A 21240-nucleotide genomic window follows, 5' to 3' on the forward strand; every position below is an offset into this window, starting at 1 on the left:
CCTCCCATGGGAAGCTCTCGTCCAAGGGCTACAGCCTCTTCCCGTCCTGTTAAAATACTGCTGAGGCCAAACCGGCCTGGGTCATGATTCCCATGGGGAGAAGCACACAGTCAATGAATAGAGGGACCCCCGGTCTCCCCTGCACCCACACGTCCTGGGGCCCGAGCCCTGTAGGCTTCCCCCTCCCCCCAAAGCCTGGAGTGCTTTGGCCAGTGGGTTATTGCCAGAGCTGCACCGTACTGACATTAATGCCTTATTGCTCCATCCGTACCAGAGAAACCCTCCCCCTCCCCCCACCCCACCCCCGGTCTCCAGCAGCAGGTTCCAGCTGCCCAGAGCCCACGCTGCGCGTTCAGGACAGGAGACGGCACCCTGAACTCCCTGGGACACAGAGCCCTGGATCAGGCCCATTATGGCCTGCAGCTCTAATCCCTCCTGCCCTGCAGCACCCCAGGGACGCTGTGGGTGCGGGGCTGAGTGACAATGTACCAAACGGGGCTCTCAGAGCCTCCAACCCCAAGTGGCCAGCACCTGGGGGGCAAAGCCAGGCAATTACTCTTTAAAGCCACGTGCTCCAGGGCCGGAGCCCCCCACCCTGCCAGCCGCAGGAGGGGGAAGGGAGCCTCAGCCCACCGGAGCCAGCGGAGTCCATGGGGCAGAGGGCAAGAGACGGGGTGCTGCACCTTGCTGCGGGATAGAGTCGCATGGCCAGCCCTGTCCCCACAAGTCACTCTACACACATCAACGCCCCACACTCACCAGCACGCAAAGCCCGGCAAAGCTGCACACTGCGGGGCAGGGCCAGGCATCCTGTGCACACAGGAGCAGAGGGTCCATGCTGCTCCAGGAGGTGGCAGCCCCAACATGGCCGACGCGCTGTGTGGAGAAGACAGGGAGAGACCCCAGCCCCACTGCAGTCTCCAGCCTCCTCCACCAGTCACTCTCTGCCTTCCAGGGCATTTCATGGGGCCCTGCCCAGCCCAGAGTCAGGACAAGTGCAAGTGCCAGCCCCCATGAACCCCCCTCCCAGGGGCTGCTCAGTATCACTGCCCCATGAAAAGAGGGGAGAGGGAGACACTGAGACCAGACAGGGTCCAGAGCAGAGCTGGGATCAGAACCCAGGCGGCCTGGCTCCCAGCCCCATCCTCTAACCAGCTCCCAGGTGAGTCTCCCCAGCCCCAGGAGATCACAGGTCCCCTATCAGCACCAGCCCAGCCAGTGCCAGCACTAGTCTAGAGCTGATGGTCTGAGCCCATCCCCCACACTCCCCCGCCCCCATCCAGCCCATTGTCTGCAGGGAGGCATTCTGCTGCACCACGTGGGAGGGGGAGAACAACCAGAGCCAGCAGAGCAGGTGGGGCAGGCCGTGGGGAGGCTGGCCGAGCCAGCCCCTCCTGCAGCTCAGGTGCTGTTGCCCTGTTCCTGCTCGAAGAGCACCATGGCCAGCTGAGAGCGGGAGCCCAGCCCCTCCAGGTTGCTCTGCATGCAGCGGTGGTAGATCTCCTCGCTGAGGCGGGGGTTGCAGACGTGCTGCCGGTAGCGCTGCAGCAGGGCGGGCTCCATGGCCCGGAAGACGTGCAGGCTGGAGTACTTGATGAACATGTCGTAGATGTCCAGGGTCTCCAAGATGTCTTCGTTCTCTTGCACGTCGCCCGCCATGCGGGTGCGCGCAGCCATGTAGTCGGCGTTGTAGAAGCAGGCCTCGTGGAAGATGTCTCGGTCAAAGCGCCCAGCGTCCCGCATCAGATCCAGGGTGGCGGGCTGCGCCTGGTTGTGGTAGGCGATGGCCGGGTTGTAGCCCTGGAAGTGGATGGGGAAGAAGACCTGCCAGCTGTTGATGGTGTTCATGCGGCAACGGTTCAGGAAGTCAGTGGTAACCTCGGTGTCCACGCTGGCCACGAAGAAAAGCGTGTCCACGGGGTGCTTCTTGGAGATTATGTCCATGACCTTGATCTGGGAAGGCGCGTCTGTCTTGACGCTGATCCAGGGGATCTTCAGCTCGGCGTACTTGCGCTCGTACTCTGTGATCCTGGCCTTGACCGGGGCGAAGATGTCGTTCTGTGCCACCTGCTGGGCCTCGAAGGGGTCGTAGATGAAGAGAAAGGTGAGCACGGCGTTCTCGCTGCTCTCGAAGGCGGCCGCCGCGTACACCTCCAGGAAGTGGCTAGCGTGGTCCCGGTCATGCGCCGTCAGCGGCAGGATGACGTTGATGCGGCTGGCCTCAGTCACGTAGGGCATGGGGATGATCTCCACCTCGCTGAGGGGCCGTACCAGGTGCACGCGCTTGACGACCGAGCGGCTGTGCCCCTTCTGCGTCACCACCTCCACCTGCAGGTCCAGCGTGTACTCCATGCCCCGTGTGGGGTCGAAGCGCCGGTACCCGTTCACCAACTGCTGCTTGCGGATGTGCAGCACAGGCTGGTACTTGCGGTTCAGCTCCTCCATGGCCATGGCTACCACGTCGGCCACGTCAGCCATGTCCACGCCGTGCAGCTCGCACTTGGGGGAACCATCCACGCACGAGTACAACTGCTCCTCCGTGAAGTAGTCCCAGCGCAGCACCTCGAAGCGCGTCTTGGGCTGGAACGGGGGTGTGATGCCCACAGGCCATATGGCGCCGTGGTCTCCGTCCGCAGACAGGCTGCTGGTGTTCTGGATCTCCAGCTGCACGAGGAGGGAGGGGAGTTGAAGCAGGAACAAGACACCCTCCAGTCCCCCACACCAACCCTCCACGGCTTGGCCTAGCTCCTCCCAGGCACACAGTCACCCCCAGTTTCCTACCAAATCCCAGAGTTTCTAGGGGAGTTCTGTGTGGCTCGAAAGCGTCTCTCTCGCCAGACGAAGTTGGTCCAATAAAAGGTATGACCTCCCCCACCTTGTCACTCCAGGGGACGGGGACGCAGTCTGTTAGCTATGCAAGGACACATTCCCCCACTAGATGGCAGCACCAACCCTTCCGATAAGGAGCTGCGACTATTCCTCAGCCGGCTCTCCCCAAAGTTACACAAACCCTACAGTGACCCCGGCTGGTTGGCCAATCCCCCCAGCTCATCGGCCGTCCCGGGGCCCGGCTCCCGCCTCCCCCCAGCTCATCGGCCGTCCCAGGCCTGGCTCCCACCTCCCGCCTCCCCCCCTCGGCCGTCCCGGGCCCAGCTCCCACCTCCCCCACTTGGCTGGGTCTTCAGGCTGAGCCCTTCAGGGCAGGGACTGGCTCTGACCATGCCCACCCGGCACGACGGGGCCCGATCCTGAGCGGGGCCTGTGGGCGCTACCATCATATAATGTTTACAAATTCACAGACAGGCCAGAAGGGTCCAACCCCCTCTCCCAGTCTGAGATCCTCCCCAGCAACTCCTACATCCAGCCTCCCACTCCTGGCTGAGCTGGGGCAGGACCTTTAGAACTCAGTCTGGTCCCTAGGTGACCTGTGCCAGTGGTTAATTCCCCGCCCCGTTAAACATCTGTGCCTCATTTCTACTCTGAACAGGTCTCACTTCAGCTCCAGCCACTGGGTCTCGCTCTGCCTTGTCTGCTGGATTAGAGACCTCGGTCAGGAGAAATCTACCTGTGTCAGTACTTGTACAGTGCGTGTGCCCAAGGCACTTCATAGCCTTCTCTTGGATGAACTGAATAGATTGAGCTGCCTTAGTTTCTCACTGTCAGGCAGCTTTTCAGATCTCAAATCCCTTCTGTAGCTCTTTTCCAAGACCCCGTTTTTCCAATGCTCTGTTTGAAGGGTTGACACCAGAACTGGACACAGTATGCAGTCCTGCTGTCTAACGCCATACACAGAGGGAATACCACCTCCTTGCTTCCACCTGGCATTCCCCTGCTTATACAGCTAGGGATCACGTTCGCCCATTTAGCTACAGCACTGCACTGGGCACTCACGTTCAATTGGTTACCTACCGTGACCCCTAAATCCTGTTCAATGTGTCCAGGATACAGTCCCCATCTCGTAAGTGTGACCTACAGTCTTTTTTCCTAGGTGTATGACCTCGCATTTGGTGGTGTTAAAACATACGTTGTTCATGATCCAGGCCAGGCTGTGTCACAGACCTGTCCCCATCCTTATTTACAACTCAACCAATTTGTGTCATTTGCAGATTTTACCAGCAGTGATTTTATTTGAATTCCACTTCACTGATAAAAGATATTGAATAGCACTGGGCCAGGAACAGAGCCCTGCAGGACCCCAATAGACAGACCCCCAGCGGATGACAATTTCCCATTTAGAATGACTTCTGGAGATCTGTTCACCAGTTTTTAATCCATTTCAGACAGGCTGCATTGATTCTGTGGAGTGCTTAGTTTTTTTGTTTAATCAAAAACACCATGTGGGGCTAAAACATGCCTTACAGCATCTCGGTATATCATGGTAACACAGTTACCTTTATCATCGAAACCTGTGATTCAGCCACACACACTCGCAGGCTGGTGCCATGTTGGCTTTTCTCAGTCCCCAGGTACTTACTCGGTGCTCCAGGATTTGTTACACGTCAAACACTAACAACAGGGACACTCAGAGGGGCCTCTGCATGGCCGTGGGGATTCACAGGCACCGGGAAGGTCAGGGCATTATCTCCCGAGGCCAGGGCCAACAGCTCTGGCTTCGGTACAGATAGACACCCGGTCGGGATTCCTGTTACCAGAGCGACTTGCGGCTCCGTCCCAGCCGGCTCAGCGCAGGTGGCACCCGCCCAGCAGAGTTACAGACAATAAAAAGGAGGGGGTTTAAAGTATATCAAGAGCCAAAGGAACCCTAACCATGGAATTGGTCCATGACTAGATGCAAATGGTAGAACTGTCAATGATAATGCGAAAAAGCTGAAGTGTTCAATAAATATTTCTGTTCTGGAGGTGGAAAAAAGCCAGATGATGTCGTCATGTCACATGATGATCAAATACTTTCCATTCCAAGAATAACTCTGGAGATGTTAAACAGCAACTATTACATTCAGACATTTTTAAATCAGCAGGTCTGGATAACCTGCCTTCAAGAGTTTTAGAAGAGCTAGCACAGAAAGTCTCCAGACCATTAATGTTGATTTTTAACGAGTCATGGAACCCTGGGGAATTTTCGGAGGACTGGCAGAAAGCTATTGTGTTAATATTCAAACAGGGTAAACGGGATGACCTGAGGAATTATAGGCCTATCTCTCTGACCTCAGCCCTAGGCAAAATAATGGGATAGTTGAAACGGGACTCCATTAATAAAGAATTAAAAGAAGGTAATGTAATTAATGCCAATCAACATGGGTTTATGGAAAATAGGTCGTCAGAATAACCATTTTTTTTTATGAGATTACAAGCTTGGTTGATAACGGTTAGTAAATATATTACATCTACACGGTTCTGTAAGGGGTTTGATTTGGCACCGCGTGACAACTCAATTAATAAACTAGAAAAATACAAAAAAAATCAACATGGCCACATGTTAAATGGATTAAAGACTGGCTACTAGGTCTCAAAATGTAATTGTAAATGGGAAATCATCATTGAGCCGGCGTGTTTCTAATGGGGTCCTGCAGGGAACAGTTTATGGCCCTATGCTATTTAGCATGTTTATCAATGGCTCTGAAAAAACAAAATCACTGAAAAAGTTTGCAGATGACAAGAGACTGGGGGAAAAATAAATAAAGAAGAGAGACAAATCATCAATACAGAATGACCTGGATTTCTTGGTAAGCTGGGCGCAAGCAAACAATGCGTTTTTAGTACGGCCAAATGCAAAGACATACATCTAAGAACAAAGAATGTAGCCATACTTACAGAATGGGGAATTGTATCTGGGGAAGCAGCGGGTCGTGGTGGATAACCAGCTGAACATGAGCTCCCAGTGAAATGCTGTGGCCAAAGGGGCTAATGCCATCCTTAGAATATCAAGTAGGAGAAGGGGTATTATATTACCTCTGTATTCGGCACTGGTGCAACGGCTGCTGGAATCCTGTGTCCTATTCTGCTGTTCACAATTCAAGGGTGTTTATAAATTGGAGAGGGTTTAGAGAAGAGCCACAAGAATGATTAACAGATTGGAAGACCTACCTTATAGTGACAGACTCAAGGAGCTTAACAAAAAGAAGGTTAAGGGTGTCTTGATCATGTCTACAAGTACCTACACGGGGAACAGAAATCTGATAGTAGAAGGTTCTTCTATCTAGCAGAGAAAGGTCTAACATGATCCAATGGCTGGAAGCTGAAGCTAGACAAATTCAGCCTAGAAATAAGGTGCACATTTTAAAGTGACAGTAATTACCCACTGGAACTCTTTACCAAGGGTCATGGAAAATTCCCTAGCACCGGAAGTTTTTAAATCAAGACTAGACATTTCTAGAAGATCTGCTCTAGTTCAGCCAGGGACTGTTTCGAGGACATTCTCGGCCTGTGTTATGCAGAGGTCAGAGCATAACCTCCATCAAAGGGATCCTTTCTGCCTTTAAAAGAAACAAACGGATGAAACCCTGCAGGAGGAAGGCAGCCAGCAGTTGGTGCACTTGAGCTGGGCAATAGTGCCAGGCTGAGCTCAGAGATCAGGCCAGCCCAGATCCACCAGAGTAACTGCCCGCAGAGAGCATGCTCTGCCACCCGGGGAGGCCCATTCTCCTTGCAGAGTCGTCTCTGCCAGGGTTGATCACCAGCACAGAGGGTGAAGGAAGATGCCTGGCCCCTGCGCCAGGGCACAGGCCATGGGGATTCTGTGCTCTGGCTGCCTCGTTAAGGCAGGTAAAGCAGATTGAGATTGAATGAGACGCCTCCCTGGGGCAAGGTGACGCAAGCCATAGCCAGGCTGTTCCCTGCCCATCTGACTCAGAGCTCTGGGCCCGTCCCCTCTACACTCACCCTCCCCCGGTGCCAGGCCTCACCTGGAGCTGCTGGATCTCCTGGTAGGTCCTCTCCAGCTCCACCTGAGCAAAGTGCTTGTGCAACCTGTACATCTGGACAGCGTCCAGCACGGGATGGGCAGTGAACGCGCTCTGGAAACGGGGGTCGCTCTCCCGCTCCGGGTCCGTGTTCTTCCCCAGCTCAAAGTACTGGTACCGCAGGCCCTGAACCGGAGAGAGAGGGGGTCATGCTTGCCCCAAATCACACCCTAATCCCAGCTCCAAGTACTGGTACTGCAGGCCCTGAGATGGGGTTCTACCTGTGTAAACACTTTTTGGTCTCCAGAGGATATCCCACAGTTCCAAAAGTGACCATTCTGGCCAGCAACTCCACTGCTCTAATGCCAGGTAAAGGGACGTCCGCCCCTCCCCCTGTAAGCCCCAGGAAGTTTGAAACTCCCTTTCCCTTTGCTTGTAGATGTGGCGGGGCAGCCAGATAGCAGGGAAGGGCGATGGAAGTGCTGCTAATGTAAACACTGATGCCTGAGGAATTAAGTGAGTACACAAACCAGCGCTTTACTTTCACTGGTTCCCTATCACCAGTGAAACTGACAACGCAAAAACTCTGCAAGTGCAGACATACCCTTTGGGTGAGAATTTGCTACTCATATCCAATTTCTTTAGTATATTAAGCTTAGTTTGTGTTTTTGTTTTATTTGCTAGGTAATCTGCTTTGATCCATTTGCTATCCCTTATAATCACTTAAAATCTATCTATTGTAGTTAATCAACTTGGTTTTGTTTTGTCTAAAACCAGTGTGGGGAAATCATACTTGGGGCATAAAGCTGTGTATATTCCTCTCCATGTTGAGGAAGGGGGCGAATTTCATGAGCTTACGCTGTACAGATCTCCGTGCAGAGCAAGCGGGTATATTTTTGGGTTTACCCTCTAGAGGGGGGTGTTCACTTGAGTACTGGGCAGTTCCTTAGCTGAGCCTTCCCACACAGAGCTGATTTTGGCGTGTGTGTGTTCCTGCCGCGGGGGTGTCCCTACCTGTGTGTGTGCTGGTAAAGTGCAGGCTGAAGCCTGGGGGAGGGCTTGGCAGGCTGCACAGCAGTATAGTGTAAAGGGAACCCAGGCTGGTGGGTCAGGCGGGCTCAGGGGTACCCCAGTTCCAGGCGGCACAGGGCAGAGAGGTCAGTGTGGGGGCAAAGGGGCCAGGGGATCAATGAGAGGGTGAGGGTTGATGGGGCAGAGGGGGCCAATGTGGGGGGTGGAGGTTGATTGGGGCAAGGGGCCAGGGTGGGGGTGGAGGTCGATTGGGTGGGGGGGGGCAGTGTGGGGGTGAGGGGGCAGGGGGGTCAATATGGGGTTGAGGGGGCAGGGGGGTCAGTGTGGGGTTGAGGGGCCAGGGGTTGAAGGAGGCAGGGAATGAATGAAGGGGTGAGGGTTGATGGGGAGGAGGGGGCCATGGTGGAGGTTGATGGGGGCAGGGGACCAGGGTGGGGGTGGAGGTTGATTGGGTCGGGGGGGCAGCGTGGGGGTGAGGGGGCAGGGGTTGATGGGGTCAGCGGGGTCAGTGTGGGGTTGAGGGGCCAGGGGTTGAAGGAGGCAGGGAATGAATGAAGGGGTGAGGGTTGATGGGGAGGAGGGGGCCATGGTGGAAGTTGATGGGGGCAGGGGGCCAGGGTGGGGGTGGAGGTTGATTGGGTCAGGGGGGTCAGTGTGGAGGCGAGGGGCCAGGGGTTGATGGAGGCAGGGAATCAATGAAGGGGTAAGGGTTGATTGGGAGGAGGGGGCCAGGGTGGGGGCGAGGGGGGCGCTCTGACCTCGTGCTCCTCCACGCAGTTGATTGCCGTGTAGTCGATGATGCAGCGCCCCAGCCACTCGTCGGGCCGGGCGCTCAGGATGTCGTTGCGGCAGTTCTCCAGGTGGGGCTGCAGGCGCAGCAGCAGACTGCGGGAGAGCAGGTAGCCGAAGCCACCGTAGCAGTAGCGCCCCTCGGTGTCACCACCAATGAACTCCTCAGGCCGGCCCAGGTAGAGGAGGGTGTCGATGCTGAGGTGGGCGACCAGGCGGCTGACGCGATGGGCCTCCGTGTAGGTGTCGTCCTGCACCAGGTAGAACCAGTCGAAGTCGCCCACGTAGTGGTCCAGCATGTACTTGATGGTCTGGTACATGTTCCATATGGGCCGCTCGTCGCCATGCGTCACCACTGTCATGCCGTGCGGCACCTTGCGGCCCCGCGTGCCCGTGAAGTACACCAGCCGCTCCAGCCGATGCCCCAGTGTGCGGTTCACGGCCACAGCCAGCGTGTTCAGCGTGTTCTTGGAGGTGAGCACGCCCACAAAGAGCCGCTGCCGGATGCCCAGCTCCGTACTGATGTACCGCGTCCTGGAAGGGCAGAGAGTGCATGTCAGGGAGCCTTTTCCCTAGCCCAGGGAACCTGCCCGAGCCCCGCAGGGCTGATCCCGCTGACCATGCGAGTCACGGCACCCAGGCACAGCTCTGGATTTCTGGGCTTCTCCCCAAACCACAGATGAGCTGCGTCTGAGCCACTGAGTAGGGCTGGATTCAGGCAGGGCACTGCTGTGAGGAAGCTTGCAGAGATGCAGGGGTGCGGGGCAGAGGGGTAGGTGATGACCAGCTATCCCCATCTCTGCCCAGCAGGGGTCCTTCCAGGGCAGGGGGCAGGATAGATTCAGGGCAAGGGCTGGGGAGTGGGAGACAGGGGCTGGGTGGGGGCAGGATACACAGCAAGTCCCCAGCCGGAGCCACAAGCCCCCTCCCCCCATGGCATCCCCTCACATCACCAGCGAGCTACCCTGTTCTCACAGCCCCGCCCTGGTGCAGAACCCCTCCCACAGTCCCCAATGCCGCTGTGACCTCGGCTGCCCTTCGTCACCTTCTCCCGTTTGCAGAGAGCGCCGCCCTGGCTAGCCCTGCTCCTGTCCGGCACGTTTCCTGCACAGCTCTCAAAGCGGTTCACAAGGACGTCAGCGTCACCAACCCCATCGTAGGGATGGGCAGTGACTGGCCCTAGAGCACCCAGCAGGCCAGTAGCAGAGCCAGGAAGAGAACCCAGAGCTCCTGCATCCCAGTCCAGTGCTCTGCACATTGGGCCACACCCGCTAATCCCCCAGCCACGCCTGCAGGGGCCCCTCGTGTGTCTGAGACCCCCAGGACTCCCACACTGACACAGGGGCAGCCAAAGGTCCCTCCCACCAGCCCAGCACAGAGACTGCCCCAGCACAGATACCCAATACGTGCCCTCACCAGGTCTCAGCTTCAACTCCAAGCATGGAGATTCCCTCCCCGCAGAGAATGTCATGGCACCAAGAGAATTGCGAGGGTGAATAGCTGGGGCAGAGGTAAGTGAGGGGACATCCCAGGTTATGGGGAACCCCAGCAGAACCCCCATGAACTAAGGACTAAGGGCAGCTGGGGATGGGACCCGGTCTGCTTGGTGGGAAGATATTGGCAGACCCCTGATGAGGTGCAGGGAGAGGAGGGGCTCTCCACAGCCCAGCAGCAATGGCACCTCCTCACCACTAAGCCCACGTTTCAGGCAGGAATCCCAGCTCCAGGGCAGCTTTTTGCCCATGGAAAGGATCTGAGCACAGTAAGGTCCCAGAGCCCCCATTCTGCTACCCCTGCCCCATGCATTTCCCGCCCCCCACCATCCAGACACCTGCTTTGCTGCAGCTCCCCCTTGCTAGGAGACCGATCCCTCACACAGAGTGAGCTGTGTCAAGTCACAGTCCTACAGCTCAAAAGAGACGAGCTCCGGCATCCCGCTGCCCACGTAGCACCAGCACTGGGGGAGAGACCAGAGACCCACTCCTGCAGCGTGAGTCACTGACAGCTTTTTCCTGCCCATGGAGGGGGGCAGCTGGGCTCTGCTCTCCCCAAGCACCCACCCAATCACAGGGCCTCTGCTGTTCTCCAAGCGGGAGGATTTCAGCTCCTGAGCCCAGGGCACTGGACCCAGAGCCCAAACGTGGGAGGCTGTGAAAGGCAGCGCCAGCACGAAAGGCGCCTGAAGCCTGTGAAAAGGGTGAGAGAGAGCTGGTCTCAGTGCTGGGTGCTGGGGGGCCCAACCCCACTCACAGCAGCCCCAGCCAGAGCTGCGGGTTTTAATCAATGCAGTGCAGCCAAGAGACAGGAAATCACCCCATGCTGCTGCCTCCCGCACAGTGGCCTCATTCAGCCCCTCCACTTCCCGCCCTCTCGCCTCCTCCAGGGGACAAGAGGGCTCGTTCTCTGGCCCGTTCCCTGGGCGCTCTGTGCTGCACCCTGCCGGGGCCCCAGCACTGCCAAGCGCTGAGCCCAGGGACCAGCTCCTGCAGTCACTCACCCTGTTCTCTGTAGCACCTGGATGTCCATAAAGGCCTCCCATCCAAATACTGACCAGGCCAACCCTGTTTAGCTTGGGATATTGCAGCCCTAGGTGGAATGACCTCAAACCACCACAGGGCAAGTTGACATTAGATAAGAGAAAAAGCTTCCTAATAGAGAGAACAAGTCAACAACGGGGCAGGCGCCAGGCCAGGAAACATGTGATAAGGCAAGGCCCTGGGGCAAGAACAGTCTGAGAACGCAGAGGAGCAGCACTGGGAACAGGGGTACTGCCAGCTCGGCCAGCAGCGGCTGTGCACAGCCAGGTTGCTCCCAAAGGAAACTATTTCTGCAGAAAGACTTCCTGCGCGGCAGGAGCGGAGACCTGCGCTCTCCTGGAAGGGCCAATAAACCGCTGAACCAGTCAGTCTCACTGAGCAGATGGAGGCAGCACATCCAGCCAGCCGGCAGCACTCACCCTGCTGAGCCACAGCTGAAGCCCAACCCCTTCAGGGCCCCTTCTGCATCGAGTCGGAGCCCCATATTTGCCCATGGTGTCCCCACTGACTGCTCCAAGCCAGCATGCAAGCTGCACCAGTATGAACCACCACAGCAGCCACTGCCCTAGGGACAAGCTACATGCCACCACCTAGGCACTTCTCCCCCAGACCCACAGCATCACCCTTGCGCTTCACATCCGAGGCAGCTGTACCATGGTTCTGTAACAGACCTTGCCCAGTGCAGCAGTTCTGAGCTTCCGCCTGCCCCAGGCCCCCCATTTAAGGTCACTCCCCATTACCCCAATCCCTGTACTATGATGGGCCGTGGGACACGGGACGAAAGCTGCTGGGTGTCTGGCTGTGGAGCTGGTATGAAATGGGCTGGAGAACAGCAGGGCCAGGGCCAGGCTGCTGCCAATTACTTTCCAGGGGGCAGACCCGTCACTCACCACCACCCCCCTCATCACTCCTGGTGAGCTCTGTCTCCTTGCAGTGGCTGTTCCGTTCAAGGAAGGCAGCCTCAGGGTGCTTGGCACACCCGCTCCCCACCCTACCGCACCGGGGAGCCAGACTCATCAGGCACCTGTACCAATTCGCCTCAGCATCCCCTGCTGTGCCCTCTGCCCCATGGGGTTTGGGCTGGCCCAGCCTGGGCACGGAGCACCCCAGCGCCGGGCGCAGCAAGTGCCATTGGATGGTAAGCGAAGGTGCCAGCGCCCCAGAGCCTGACTCGTATACGGGGAGGGGTGGGGGGGGCGGGAGGACAGCCCTGGGGGCACTGGGTGCATGGGGGCTGCAGGACGCCTGGCAGGGGAGGCTCCATCCATGACACGGATGGTGAGCGGAGCTGGCCCCCCTCACTTGTGACTTCATAAACCCAGCTCCCCCCCGTCTTCCCACAACCCACCTCCCAACCCACAGCCCCCCCATCTTCCCATGGCCTCTCAACCTCCATCCCCCCACCCACAACCTCCATCTTCACACAGCCCCCCAATCCACAGATCTCCTCAACCCACACACCCCAACACAACTCAACCCACAGCCCCATGTCCCCTGCCCCCCCCACCCCCCAACCCAACTCAACCCACAGCCCCATGTCCCCTGCCCCCCCACCCCCCAACCCACAGCCCTCCATCTTTCCTCAGCCCCTCAACCCACATCCCCCACAGATCCCCTCAACCCACAGCCCCCCCAACAACTCAATCCACTGCCCCCCATCTTCCCATGGCCTCTCAACCTCCATCCCCCCACCCACAACCTCCATCTTCACACAGCCCCCCAATCCACAGATCTCCTCAACCCACACACCCCAACACAACTCACCCCACAGCCCCATGTCCCCTGCCCCCCCCACCCCCCAACCCAACTCAACCCACAGCCCCATGTCCCCCCCACCCCCCAACCCAACTCAACCCACAGCCCCATGTCCCCTGCCCCCCCCACCCCCCAACCCAACTCAACCCACAGCCCCATGTCCCCTGCCCCCCCCACCCCCCAACCCACAGCCCTCCATCTTTCCTCAGCCCCTCAACCCACATCCCCCACAGATCCCCTCAACCCACAGCCCCCCCAACAACTCAATCCACTGCCCCCCATCTTCCCATGGCCCCTCACCCCACATCCCCCCAACAACTCAACCCACAGCCCCCCCACCCTACATCTCCCCCAACCCCCAACCCACAGCCCCCCCCACCCTACATCTCCCCCAACCCCCAACCCCCCCCACCCTACATCTCCCCCAACCCCCAACCCACAGCCCCCCCATGCCCCCTGGCCCCACCCTACATCTCTCCCACCCCCAACCCACAGCCCCCCCATGCCCCCTGGCCCCACCCTACATCTCTCCCACCCCCAACCCACAGCCCCCCCATCTTTCCTCAGCCCCTCACCCCACAGCCCCCCAACAACTCACCCCACAGCCCCCCCATGTCCCCTGCCCCCCCACTCCCCAACCCACAGCCCCCCATCTCCCCACAGCCCCCCCGCACCTGACGGCCTTGCTGGCGGCGCGCGCGGGCGCGGCGGGCCGGGCGGGCAGCACGCGCGGCTCCCAGGCGGCGGCGGGCGGCGGTTGGCGGGCGGGGGCGGGGCCGGCGCGCGGCGGGGAGGCGGGGCGGCGCGCGGCGCGCGGCCCGCAGGGCGCCTGACCCCAGCCGGCGCTGAGCAGACTGAGCGTCAGCCCCAGCGACACGCCGAGGGCCACGGGCGCCGCGGGCCGCAGCAGCGGCAGCAGCAGCGAGAGGCGCATGGCGGGTGCGACGTGTCCGCGCGCGCCCCGCGCCAGCAGCGCCGCGTCACCGCCCGCCCGCCAATCCCCGCCCAGCGCGCGTCCGCCAATCCCCGCCCGGCGCCGCGTCACCGCCCCCCCCGCCAATCCCCGCCCGGCGCGCGCCCGCCAATCCCCGCCCGGCGCGGCATCACCGCCCGCCCGCCAATCCCCGCCCAGCGCCCGCCCGCCCGCCAATCCCCGCCCGGCGCCGCGTCACCGCCCCCCCCGCCAATCCCCGCCCAGCGCCCGCCCGCCCGCCAATCCCCGCCCGGCCCGCGCTTCCGCCGGAGGGGCGGGGCCTCGCTGCGCTGCGCTGCGCTGCCTGGGGGGTCCCGCAACGCGCAGGCTCCTCCCGGCCCCTCCCTCGGGGGCAGAGAGGGGGGTGGGTCTGGATGGGCCCATGGGGGGAGGGGGTTGGCTGGGGGGCAGAGGGGGGAGCCAGGCATGGGCTGCTCGGGGCAGAGCGGGGGTTAGGCCTGGGGGGGCTGGATGGGCCCATGGGGGGAGGGGGTTGGCTGGGGGGCAGAGGGGCGAGCCAGGCATGGGCTGCTCGGGGCAGAGTGGGGGGTGGGCCTGGGGGGGCTGGATGGGCCCATGGGGGGAGGGGGTTGGCTGGGGGGCAGAGGGGCGAGCCAGGCATGGGCTGCTCGGGGCAGAGCGGGGGTTAGGCCTGGGGGGGCTGGATGGGCCCATGGGGGGAGGGGGTTGGCTGGGGGGCAGAGGGGGGAGCCAGGCATGGGCTGCTCGGGGCAGAGCGGGGGTTAGGCCTGGGGGGGCTGGATGGGCCCATGGGGGGAGGGGGTTGGCTGGGGGGCAGAGGGGCGAGCCAGGCATGGGCTGCTCGGGGCAGAGTGGGGGGTGGGCCTGGGGGGGCTGGATGGGCCCATGGGGGGAGGGGGTTGGCTGGGGGGCAGAGGGGCGAGCCAGGCATGGGCTGCTCGGGGCAGAGTGGGGGTGGGCCTGGGGGGGCTGGATGGGCCAGCGGGGGGTTGGCTGGGGGGCAGAGGCACCACTGGGAATGGGCCGCTTGGGGCTTTGCTGCCCCTTGGGTTAGCGATCTCTGTATGAGGCCCAGCCAGACTCCTTGTTCATCTCGCAGCCCTGGAAACAAGCGGCTCTGTGGGAGCCCGGGCAGGGCAGGCCCGCAGGTGGGGAGAAGGGCGAAGATGAAGAGCGGCGGGGCTCAGGCTGCCTGCCTGGGGAGGTGTCACTGGAGTCCAAAGACTGTTCCCGATGACCCTAGTGAGCGTGCAGTCACTCTCCTTGCATGGAGCAGGAACAAGGTCCCGCTGCTTGGGAACGCGGCACAGAGCTCACAGTGAGACATTGCAGTGCCCCCAGAAAGCCCTCCACACCTTGCACCACCCTCAGCCTTGCCCCTTCTCTGGCACGTCCCATCTCGCTCCCAAAGAGCTTCCCAGTCAGGAGTGAATCAGTCTTCACCGCTCCCCAGAGAAGGTCAGTCTCATTGTCCCTATTTCACAGAAGGGGAAACTGTAGGATAAGTATAAAATTAAAGAATTCAAGTTAGCTTAAGGTTGGTTAGGGAAATATATCTATAAAGGAGTTTGACCCTTGTAGTCCCTCTAACCCAGGGGTGGCCAACCTCTGGCTCCGGAGCCACATGCAGCTCTTCAGAAGTTAATATGTGGCTCCTTATATAGGCACCGACTCCAGGGCTGGAGCTACAGGTGCGGGGGGCGCTCACTGCTCAACCCCTGGCTCTGCCGCAGGCCCTGCCCCCACTCCACTCCTTCCTGCCCCCTCCCCTGAGCCTGCCATGCCCTCGCTCCCTCCCCCCCCCCGCCTCCTGCATGCCAGGAAACAGCTGATTGGGAGGGAGGGGAGGTGCTGATCGGTGGGGCAGCCAGTGGACAGGAGGTGCTGGGAGCCAGGGCGTGGGGGGAGCTGATGGGGGCTGCTGACGTGTTACTGTGGCTCTTTGGCAATGTACATTGGTAAATTCTGGCTCCTTCTCAGGCTTAGGTTGGCCACCCCTGGTCTAACCGTATGATTCTACGTGTTGTGAAGAAAGGCCCTGGCTAGCAGGTAGATGGAAGGCATGGTGGAGAACAAGAGCAGGAGCTTGCGAGGGGGAGAGAAGAGAACCGGAAGAAGATGGAGGAGTTAGTTTTGTATAAGAAGCCCATCTCGTTCTTGCTGCATGATCGCTCATATCAGGCTGTGACCTGATCTACCAGCCTCTGCTTGGCTGGAAGCCACTGGGGAAGTAGCTGCCCTGAGGGCTTGCTGGTGTGATGCAATGCCAGGTTTGAGTAATGTGTTAACACAAAGGCTGCACCATTACATGACATTCGTGAACAAATGCTCAACACAAGCCGGAGGAGGTTTGCCAAAGAGTCACCAGCTGTTCGAGCTGGTGTCATGCAAAATCCAACCCCGAGTGATTCAGTCCAAAAGCAAAACTACTCGCGCTGAAGGCAGCCAGTGCAGATCTGTAGAGAAGAGCGTAAAGGAACTGCAGGTTCAGTTGCCTACTGGGCCTGGTAGAACACAGCAAGGAGGTACCAGTAACTGGAAAGGAAATGCCAGGGCACTACAGAGCAGTGCAGCTCCACTGGGTCTGACCATTGCTATCCGAGACTGATCACTCCCTACACTGCTCACTGCCAAAGGCTCAGGAAAAGCCACTGGTAGAGCTACCCAATGCCAGCAGGAGAGGAGGCGGGAGATGTGATATCTTTCATTGGACCAAGCGCTGTTGGGGAGAGAGAGAAGCTTTCGAGCTTACACAGAGCTCTTCTTCAGGTCTGGGAAACTAACTCAGACTGTCACTGCTAGATACAAGGTGGAAGCGCCAAAGCTGGTGTCTCTCACTTGGTCCAATAAAAGATATTCCCTGACCCACCTGGTCTCTCTCATATCCTGGCTACAACAACACTGCAAACAACAACAGCTGCAAAGCTCGGTTAGCTAAGTCCTGCTTGCAGCAACACCACCATCCCATCAGCTCTGCTCATCAGCCTCAAAGCCATGACGACTATTTAGGCTTCTCAAAGGCTCATTCCCCTGGTAGAATTTAGTCTGTTTCCACTGGCTGAGCAGCAAGGTGACGCTGCCTAAAATAGGAGACGGACAGTTTGTGCCACCGTGGGTGCAGCATAGGAGGCTGCAGGATAGATGGACGGACAGACGGTTTGTGTTTCTGCTTAACAACATCCCAATGATGGCGCAGAGACCGCGATCGCCTGGGCAATAGCAGTGCAGTGGAATAGCTGAACGGAGAAGATCCAGAGTTGGGGGAGGGCTCTGAATGAGAGGGCGGGAGCCCTGCTCAGTCTGTCTAGGAGCTAGAAGCTCAGCAGATGGATAAGTCGCATCCCAGCTCTGAAAGCAAATTTCATTGTGGTTTAACGGTAAGAAGAGATAAAACGTCTGAGCTGGTTTAATCACAGGTTTCTCCAGGTCAGGGTCGTTTGGCTTCCTTCCTCTGCAATCTGGATACAGCTGATTGTCTCTCCCTATGGTTTGTAGCTGGCTGTGAGTGGCAGCAGATGACGGCTGCAGATGGGAACTGCTCCCCCACTCAGGAGCTCAGACTGGAAACATCCCTGCTCAAACCAGGTAAAAGCAAATCCAAGGACATTTAACAACCACAATCTCCTGCACTAATCTCCGTCCAAGGGCATTCTTACTGGGGATCAGAACTGCTTCCCTCTCAGCGCTGGGCCGGGGCCAGTACTTAAACACTCCCTGCTCCTTTACACATGAGCATCACCAAACAGAAGCAATATTGACAGAAATGTGAAGACATCCCCATGGGCTCGCTGTGGGGAGGTCTGGCTGATCTGTCGAGCTAGGGCCTTTCTGAGCTGTCTGCGGATCTGAGAAAAGAGTCCAACTCCTGCTCTGTCACAGGACTTCCAAGAAAAGCTGTGATGTCCACAAGAAGTGATTTGATCCTATCCACTCCCTTGAGCCTACCTGCTGTAGCAGCTTGTGAGGGGAACTGGGGACCGCTCGTGAGGACAGCAGCTGCCTGGCACTCAGCCAGGCTTTCAGACTGTGGGGAGCTGTGATGAACGTGGGCGTTTTGGGTCACATTTTTAGTTGAGTGTATCAGTTTACCTGCTTACATTGTACGGAGTGTGCAGGGAACGAGGACAGGCAGCCTGTCTGAACTGGGTGCAAATGCACCCTCAGGAACTGAGTGGAATCAGTTCCTATGAATGGAAGGCCCAGAAGAGACTATGGGTGCCCCAAGGACTGAACTTTGGCTTTCCGACCCGTCAGCATTAAAACAGGCTGAGCATGTGAACGCAGCCTGGCGGAAGCTGGAGAACAAAGGGACGAGAATCCAGGTATCTGTGTTAGGAGCTGGGTTCTCAGTTGGAGAGACAAGGAGACAGATGGATTTGAGGAGTCTCTGGAGAGTGTCCCACGGTTCTGCTAACACGGGTCACCTCTCTGCTACAAACTACAGCTGACACAAGTTATGTCATTGTACAGCTGCTGTCATTTGTATATGGCTCAGGCACATGCATACTTGGCTGAATGTACTCACCAGGTGTGCTTGCATCAATATAAAGCATGGTGCGTCATGGGAAGGTATCCCAGTGTGCCACGTGCCCCTGTCCGGCATGGTGTCTTTTGGGAGTGTTTTGGGGGACAGTAACAATTTGCCCAGGGATCCTGGTTACTAGGGGTCAAGTTCCCAACATGCAACTTTCGCCATCCCATAACTTTTGAACTGATTTTTAACAATTTCCCTAACCCGGTGGAGTTTAAAATTGTGAGCAGAGCAGTCACTGTCACAGGGACTGGGGTGTTGTGGGTCGACACAGGTCATTCAGTGTCTAAATCGCACTGCACCAACCATGGCTTTGTGCTATTTGGAGGTGTCATTTTACTGTGCCGTCGTAATGGACACTTACACAAGCCAGAGACAAATCGGAGTGTAGACACATGCCAAGTTAGGTCAGCACAAGACAACTTCTGTCATAAGAACGGCCATATTGGATCAGACCAGTCGTCCATCTAGCCCAATCTCCAGTCTCCGGTCAGCACCAGAGCTTCAGGGGGAGTGTACAGAACAGGGCAATTTTGATCTAACCCATCTTCCCCTCCCAGGTTCTGGCAGTTGGAGCTTCAGGGTCACCCTGAGCATGGGATTACATTGTGATGCTTATAAGAAGCACGTGGGATCTTTTTCAAGGGAAAAGGCAATACGCTGCGTTTATTGGAGATACAACAATTAGCACATGCATTCAGTCACACACACACACACACTGTCCCACCATTCGATGTTATAATTGCCAGTCCAGAGTCCGGATCAATCTAGTGGCCAGCTCGGTTGATCACCGGTAGGGAGGAGCCAGGTTCTGTCGATTTGTCAAACTAATCTAATTTCCTTCTTTGACGAGGTAATCAGCCTAGTGGAGGGCAGGCGGGAACAGTTGCTGTGATATATTTAGACTTTAGGAAGGCTTTTGATACAGGCTATGTCTACATTTGCAGAGGTTTTGCGCTGTCAGTTTCACCAGTGATAGTGAACCGGTGAAAGTGAAGCGCTGGTTTGTGTACTCACTTAATTCCTCAGGTGTCAGAGAGTGTTTACACTTGCAGCACTTCCATTGGGGATGAGAGCACCACTCTAGGGCAGCTGTCCCACAGTGCAGCTCGCTCCAGTTTGATGATGGGTCTTGTGGGAAGAAGGGGGTGATCACAGGGCATCCTGGTCCCTACACAGCCCCCTCTCCCCAAACACTGATCAGCCCCAGGAGCTCAGCATTGCTCCAAGCAGGGGATCGTTTGCTCCGCGGAGCAGCCGTTGTCACCTGGCCAGATGATACGTGAGCACTTACCAAGAAAACAGGAAGGGGAGTTTCAAAGTTCCCGGGGCATTACAGGGGAGGGGTGGACATCTGTTTACCTGGCCTCAGAGCTGCTGGCCAGAGTGGTCACCCAGGCACTGTGGGAGACCCTGCAGAGGCTAAACGCTCTGTAAACAGGAAGAATGTGTCTTCACTTGCACATCACCACAAAAGAGCTGTACGCCCAAAAAGTCATTGGCAAGTGTAGACGCTCCCACAGTTTTTGCACAAAAAAGGGACTTGTTCTGCTTTAAATGGCAAGTGTAGACATGCCCACAGTCCCATAAGCAAACTAGGGAAATGTGGTCTAGATGAAATTACAATAATGTGGGTGCACATTACAAAAAAAAAAAATCTATGAATCTATAAAACTGTTTGCTGTCAAACTGGGAGGACCCAAAATGGGGTCCAATAGGGGTCTATCTTGTGTCTGGTATTATTTAATATCTTCATTAACAACTTGTAGGATGGAGTGGAGAGTATGCTTATAAAATTTGCAGACAACACCACGCTGGGAGGGGTTGCAAGCACTTTGGAAAACAGGATCAGAATTCAAAATGACTAACAAATTGGAGAATTGGTCTGACATTATCAAGATGAAGTGCAATAAAGACAAGTGCAAAGTACTGCTCTTAGAAGGAAAAAGTCAGATGCACAACTACGAAGCGGGGACTAACTGGCTGGGCAGCAGTACTGCAGAAAAGGATCTGCAGGTCACAGTGGATCACAGATTGAATACGAGTCAAAACCCGATGCTGTTGCAAAAAAAGGCTAATCTCATTCTGGGTGTTGTCCCAGATCCACAGCCTCCGTGCTCTGCCCCAGCTTTTAAACAGTCTCTTGGAGGCACACCTCCAGTAATGCCAGACCCCCCAGGGGTCCCTCTCTGCCTTAAGGGTGGCTTCAATGCCTCCCAGTGTGAGCCTCTGGCTTGAGCGCTCTGGCTTCACCCTGTGAGTTCTGCTCAGCGAGTCCAGCTGAAATGGACGCCTGGTTAGAGTCGTACACTCTTCAGGAACTTCTTCTTAGCAGATGTGCAACGTGCCTCAGGTGGCACATGTGAGCTATAAAAAGATTTAAAACACAGAGGATTCCCCCCTGGGCTCAGCTTCACAGTTACAAAAACAGGAATAAAACTGCCTCTGTAGCATAGGAAAATTCACAAGCCAAAACAAAAGGTAACCTAATGCATTTCCTTGCCTACTCACAATTTCTGTGGTTTTAGATGGATTATTCCAGGTATATTTTCAGGAGATGATATACCTGTTTGGCTTCTCCCTCCATCCGGAGAGGAAACACAAAAGAGAGCAACAAACAAATCCTCCCCCCCCCCCCCATTTGAAAGTATCTTCTTTCCTCATTGGTCCTTCTGGTCAGGTGCCAACTAGGTTATTTGAACTACTTAACCCCTTACAGGTAAGGCAGTTGCTACCCTTCCCTCTATATTCATGACAGGGCCCAGCTGCTGGTGGGAGCTG

The 21240-nt window shown here is 57.3% G+C and overlaps 1 protein-coding gene and 1 long non-coding RNA gene across 2 annotated transcripts; one reads left to right on the forward strand and one right to left on the reverse strand.

The window, feature by feature from the left end:
* Positions 1–307: 307 nt before the first annotated feature.
* CHPF (chondroitin polymerizing factor) lies at positions 308–13920 on the reverse strand. The gene is made up of 4 exons (XM_054044241.1): positions 13648–13920; positions 8651–9215; positions 6864–7046; positions 308–2664 (listed from the first exon to the last, which is right to left on the reverse strand). Exons 1-4 carry the CDS (start codon positions 13905–13907, stop codon positions 1402–1404), a joined length of 2271 nt encoding a protein of 756 aa, XP_053900216.1. The 5' UTR covers positions 13908–13920; the 3' UTR covers positions 308–1401.
* Positions 13921–15031: 1111 nt separating this feature from the next.
* Positions 15032–18500, forward strand: LOC128845585 (uncharacterized). The gene is made up of 2 exons (XR_008446682.1): positions 15032–15386; positions 15909–18500. It is a non-coding gene; the product is annotated as an uncharacterized LOC128845585 (long non-coding RNA).
* The last annotated feature ends 2740 nt before the right edge of the window (positions 18501–21240 follow it).

The sequence above is a fragment of the Malaclemys terrapin genome, chromosome 11, assembly GCF_027887155.1.
Source record: "Malaclemys terrapin pileata isolate rMalTer1 chromosome 11, rMalTer1.hap1, whole genome shotgun sequence".
NCBI classification, from domain to species: Eukaryota; Metazoa; Chordata; order Testudines; family Emydidae; genus Malaclemys; species Malaclemys terrapin.